Source organism: Solanum pennellii, chromosome 10 (genome assembly GCF_001406875.1).
Source record: "Solanum pennellii chromosome 10, SPENNV200".
Lineage (NCBI taxonomy): Eukaryota > Viridiplantae > Streptophyta > Magnoliopsida > Solanales > Solanaceae > Solanum > Solanum pennellii.
Window position 1 is genome coordinate 67764357 of NC_028646.1, and position 5667 is coordinate 67770023.

The 5667-nt window shown below is 33.5% G+C and overlaps 1 protein-coding gene across 1 annotated transcript; it reads right to left on the reverse strand.

The window, feature by feature from the left end:
* Positions 1 to 443: 443 nt before the first annotated feature.
* On the reverse strand, positions 444 to 4520 carry LOC107032345 (beta-galactosidase 13-like). Its single transcript, XM_015233942.2, has 16 exons — positions 4183 to 4520; positions 4005 to 4100; positions 3803 to 3915; positions 3654 to 3720; positions 3320 to 3556; positions 3031 to 3231; positions 2856 to 2940; positions 2658 to 2776; positions 2406 to 2570; positions 2143 to 2321; positions 1950 to 2059; positions 1755 to 1864; positions 1567 to 1674; positions 1364 to 1471; positions 1135 to 1280; positions 444 to 1048 (listed from the first exon to the last, which is right to left on the reverse strand). The coding sequence occupies exons 1-16, from the start codon at positions 4351 to 4353 to the stop codon at positions 574 to 576; spliced, it is 2490 nt and encodes an 829-aa protein (XP_015089428.1). The 5' UTR covers positions 4354 to 4520; the 3' UTR covers positions 444 to 573.
* Positions 4521 to 5667: the final 1147 nt, after the last annotated feature.

Below are 5667 nucleotides of genomic sequence, written 5' to 3' on the forward strand. Positions count from 1 at the left end.
TATATATATATATATGTATAGTCAATGTTTATTTCTTTCAAAAAAGTGATTATTACTAAGGGCAAAATGAGAAAAATATACTCAATTATATAAGTCAATGTTTATTTCTTCTAAAAGTGATTATTACTAAGGGCAAAATGAGAAAAATATACTCAATTATATAAGTCAATGTTTATTTCTTCTAAAAGTGATTATTACTAAGGGCAAATGAGAAAAATATACTCAATTATATATTTTTAACCAAGTATTTTTTAGTACATGTTTCTTGTCTTTAATTGTTTCTTGCTATGAAATAAAAATTGTTTCCATGTACCATGATCATTTTTCTTGCAGAAAACATATAAGGTTAAAAAAAGTGATTTAAGTTATCAACTATGAAAGTTGGTGAATGCAATGAAAGTAAACATTAATTAAAGCATAATATAATTGAAAGAGTAGAGATATATGGCTGAAATAATAGCGGTTTTATTTGATATAAAAAAAAAATATTTGAAGTAGTGAAAACAAGGCATGAAGTTCTACTATATACATTTTTATATATGTGATAGCCAACATTCAGCCTTTGAGCTCTATTTATTTCTTGTTCGCACACTTCATTTGAACAGCCAAAGTCTTAAAGATATTAGGGCATGGGTCCTTGCTCGGCTCGTCGTAAATTTCTCTCTCAATTGGGATGGTGCATGAGTTTTTGCCTAAGCATTTTTCTTGTGCAACAGCCATACTCTTTGCAGAATTGCAAGTTCCAACAGCCAAGTTTCCACAAGCACCATCTGGATTACCATAACTAGCAAACTCAACTTTTTCGATGATTTTGTTGTCTGGGCAAGTCAAGTGTGCTCCTGTTTTGAGATCTTCTACTATGGCCACAAAGTTAGTACCAGATCTCTCCCATGATTTTACATTTGGAGGATGATATTCCGTGATGATACTGCAAATGGTGTCTCTGTTTACTGTTTGGATTTCGATATCTGCTGGATTACCACCCGTTTCCTCAAACACAACTAGGACATTGCCAGTTGGCTTAACGAAAGCTCTAGGAATGTGATACCTGAGATCACATAATATCACACGCTTAAAAATAAAGTTAAAAAACTATTTATGTATACTGATTGATTGATTGATTGATATACTTACTCGAACTGAGTGGGTTGTCCAAGTGGGGAGAGGAAAGATGACCAGTAACGACCAAGGCTGTTACCATTCACCCACATCATACCCTTTTGCATTTTGTCCATTTTCACAGCCAATGGGTTGTTGCCTTCAGGGGCATCAAACGTGGTCTGCGTTATACATTAATCGTTAGTAATAAATAAATAATATCAAACTATATTCTATATGATTTAATAACTGAAATGTGTTTTACCTTGTACCAAGTAGTAGCTCCATTAGTAGGACCAGTTACTGGTGTCCATTTTACTTTCTTTGCACCCTCTTCAGTGAATAGTTTCTCTTTCTCTCCAAATACACCAACCTATTAAAATGACAAACACAATTACTATATATCTTCTGAAGATCGATAATGGTAAAAATCGAATATAATTATTATTATGTATCCTAGTTATATACCTCATGTCCCCAATTGTTTTGAGTTATATCAAGAGTACCAGCCATCAAACCTTGAATGGTTATAGCTCTGGGTCCAGCAAATCTCTTTTCCATGTAGGCTCCGCTATTCTGCATTAGTAAACACTTGTTAATAAATATTATATATATATATAGAACTGATTTTTGATGAGGAAGAAAAAAATGTATACCGGGAAGCCAACTGTCTCAGCTAGAATTGAGATGGTGTTAGTTCCAGCTTTCAACACGACAGGCTTCTGGAATACGAAGCCCTTCTCGATGTTGTTACCATGTCCAAATCCTGAATTGTAATACGAACAACAAATGTTACGTGAAGAATTAATATGTATTAGTGCAATTTAACTGAGTATGACTAATGTACATACCAATGTATTCTCCGTTGACAAAGGCAACTAATGCATGACCCATACTTGCGATTTGTAGCACGGGGAGGATGTCAGGTCTCATGGGCAAGTCATGGCGTTCGAATGTGACACTATAATGTAACAATTTCCAGTATTAGAGTAAACTTACAATTTGATGAATTAAGATAGATTAAAGAATGTTAATTGTAATTACCTTGTACTGTACCAAGCATAATCTGAGGTATCCTTAGTTAAAGAATAAAGTTCCAAAGGTTCCCTGTTTTTAAGTGGCAAGTCACTTGAGGTTGGGACTTTTTCTTGGTACTTCTCCCATTTTAGACCCTTTGCTTTCTCTGATGCCACGAAGTTTCTTGAATTGTGTTGGGACACAATCTGTTTGAAAAAATAAAAAATTTGAATTGTTATTGCGCGTTTTTTCAGATGATACGTACTATCACAAATAAACGATAAATTTACCGTTTGAGTGTTGTAGACAACAGTCTTGCAGTCAGGAAGAATGCTAACGGATTTCTCAGGTAGGTAATAGTCTTTACCCCTGAACTTGATGGTCGCTGGGTTAGTTGTGTGGTTGTTGGTTAAAAATGCAGTACAGTCAGTTCCTTGTTTCTCATAAACTGTAATCTGTAAAATAGTAATAATGTTTAAGATTAATAGAAGATCTTGTTTATGATCAATTACAATATTATAAATTCTTTTATAATCGATTACTTCAAGGTCTGCGCTGATTTTTTGTACTGTGGGAGTTCCCCAAAGGAGAGCCCTTCTGGATAGCCTCAAAGCCCTGTGTAAATCCCTCAAATGACTCCATTTTGGTTCCCTATACAAACCTGAAAACATATAGAGCGCGATTAGATTATTTATTCTGTAATCCATGGTGCATAGAATTATTAAGGTAGTAGCACTAACCGAACTCATCAAGGGGAGCTTCATCATAGTAACGAGTTGTCACGAATGATGAGCTTGTCCTTCCATAGTTGGTTCCACCATAGTACTGTATAACATAGATTGTACGATTAGTTTAGATATGATTAGATTAAGGTTTACGAGAAAATAAGCAGATTATATCAATATATATATATACCATGTAATAGTTTGTAAGAGTTCCATTCTTTGCAAAGAAACGAGCTACAGAGAATGCAATATCCTCTGCTGCTCTTTGTGATGGTGGATCTCCGAATGTTCTGTACTGAGCGGTCCAATTTTCAGTCCATAGAGAAGGTTTGTTAGGACCGTTGGGACCTGTGAATGTATCTCCACAATGTCTTCCGTTGCATGTGTTGATCTGAAAACCAAAAAAAAAGAAATCGAAAACAGAGTTATGTACATGATGTTTTTTAAAGCAATCAAACTATTTCGAGATAAAAACTTACGATATGTGGAGGTGCATCCCTTTGCTTACACATGATCCATGGGACTCCGTTGTATAGTGAAGTTGCCATATTGGCAGCCCACTGGATGTATTTCTGACCATTCTCTCTGTATGCTAGTTGAACATTGTTGTATTCATTTTCGATTTGAGCCATGATGATAGGGCCTCCTTGAGGTGCAAACAACTGTTCCTTCTTCATCAAATCAATGACCATTTCTGAGTACTTTTTCATGTGGTACTGCAAATTAAGAGAACGATAAAAACCATTAACCCTCTATATAGATTCATTTGTATATAAATGAATACTTTTCATCTGTAAAACTATGAATACGTACGATGAATGGTTCATTGTAAGAACGGAAGGTGATGTTTGGGACCTCCCTTAGCCAGTATGGGAATCCTCTGTTTCACGTCAATCAACAAAGTCATTATACAAATTACAAACACAAAACATCAACTTAGACAGATTTATGTATAGTAATACCCTTGATTCCATTCAGCCTCGATATATGGTCCGATCCTGAGGGTGACATACAAGCCCTGTCGAGCAATTTCTTTGATGAACTTGACAACGTCATAGTTTCCTTCAAAGTTGAACTGCAAGCATATTCATCGACAACCATTATATTTATATAATTCTGAGATATGTTCACCTCTTCATACGAATGAACATGTTTGTTAATTACCTGGCCTTGAACGGGCTCGTGGATATTCCAGAAAACATATGTCTGGATAAGGTTTAAACCTCCCTCCTTAGCTTTCCTAATGACGTCTGGCCACATCTGAAATATTACATCATATTAAAGCTGTAAAACATGATCAAAATAAGCGCGATCATACTTAAAAATATTGAAATTATATTACCGCAGGAGGCATACGAGGATAATGAATGGAACCAGAAAAGAGCAATTCTCTTTCACCGTTGACGATCATGGAACGACCATCATAAGAAACACCTTTAGGTTTTTCAGCGAATGTACAAGTAACCATTAACGAAAAGAGAAATAACGACAGTAACCGATTTGATATAGTCATTTTTTTTTTTGTGTTTTTAACTTTTTTTTAATTTTTTTGTTAGTATGATCACAGATGAATGCAAATGCAAGGACAAAGGAAAAGAAGACAGTAAGCTATAAGGCACCTCTTCCTTTTGTGGAGGAGGCACCAGGTTTACTTGCTGTCTTGTTTCTCTTAGAATGATTATTTTATGCCTCAATTTATAATGTTAAGAGCATACATACATATAAGGCTTGGAGAAATTTAAGGACTTTCATGGCCTATTCTTTTTTCTTTTTTCTTTTCATTTTGTTGCTATTTTGTAGTTCCATTCATAAATATATGGTTATAATTTAATTAAAACTTCTTCATTGGAGAATTGTTCAACCCCATTTTTCTCATTTATTTTACTCCTATGTTATTTTATTAGTATTTCTTTTGAAACCATAGTACCTTAATATATATAGTTTGTTTTTTTATTTCTTCAATAACACATATAATACTTTGTAGAAACTCGGATTTATTTTGCAATAACGATCATATTATGTGGGACCCACCTATCTATCTCTATTTGTATGATTGTTATGCATTATTTCATCTTATATTATGTTTGTGTTATGTTGTAGTGTAGTAATTTAAATATTTGAGTAGATTATATTATTTTTTATAGTTACATAATTTTACAAGAAAATAGGATACAAAGTAAAATTATTATTAAAAATTAAAGTAATAAAAATGATTAAATAATAAGTGTGAGATAACTAACGAATTGGCCGTAGGTAGAGGAGTCACTTTTAATGAAATGAAAAGGAGGAATGGAGTAGTAAAAGAAATCAAAATTATGTGTAAAAAAAAAAGTATATTATAAATTAAGATAATTAACAATTTAAAATAAGAAAAAGGCTTTAAAATATTCTTAAACTATTCGAAATAGCTTATATATACTCTTGAACTATATTTCGATTCAAAACTACCCTTCCTGTCATACTATTGGGTCAAAAATACACTTCTTGTTAACTGAAACTGTTAAATACCATGCGGATGCCACATGACATGCCATGCAAACGACACAATTTCATTCATTTCCACATAGACTAACATTTCTAATCCCTAATTTTTCCCCTCATTTCTCAATTTCTATTTGAAGTCATTTCACCCACCCCTTCCCCCTCATTTCTCTAATTCCCTTAGAAATGATTTCATCCCCTCATTTCTCTAATTCCCTTAGCAATGATTTCATCCATTTCCCTTATTTTCCACTCATTGCAACAATATTGTCTTAGTTTTAGCTTATTTTTGTTCACATGTTCAATTTCATGGCTTAGTGGATTTAGTAGTGGCCACTATTTGCTT

Coding starts and splice junctions, on each gene's coding strand:
- LOC107032345 (XM_015233942.2), bottom strand. CDS start 4,353: ATGACTATATCAAATCGGTTACTGTCGTTATTTCTCTTTTCGTTAATG. Junction 1,472..1,566: donor AAAACAATTGGGGACATGAG/GTATATAACTAG, acceptor TCATTTTAATAG/GTTGGTGTATTTGGAGAGAA. Junction 1,281..1,363: donor GAGCTACTACTTGGTACAAG/GTAAAACACATT, acceptor TGTATAACGCAG/ACCACGTTTGATGCCCCTGA.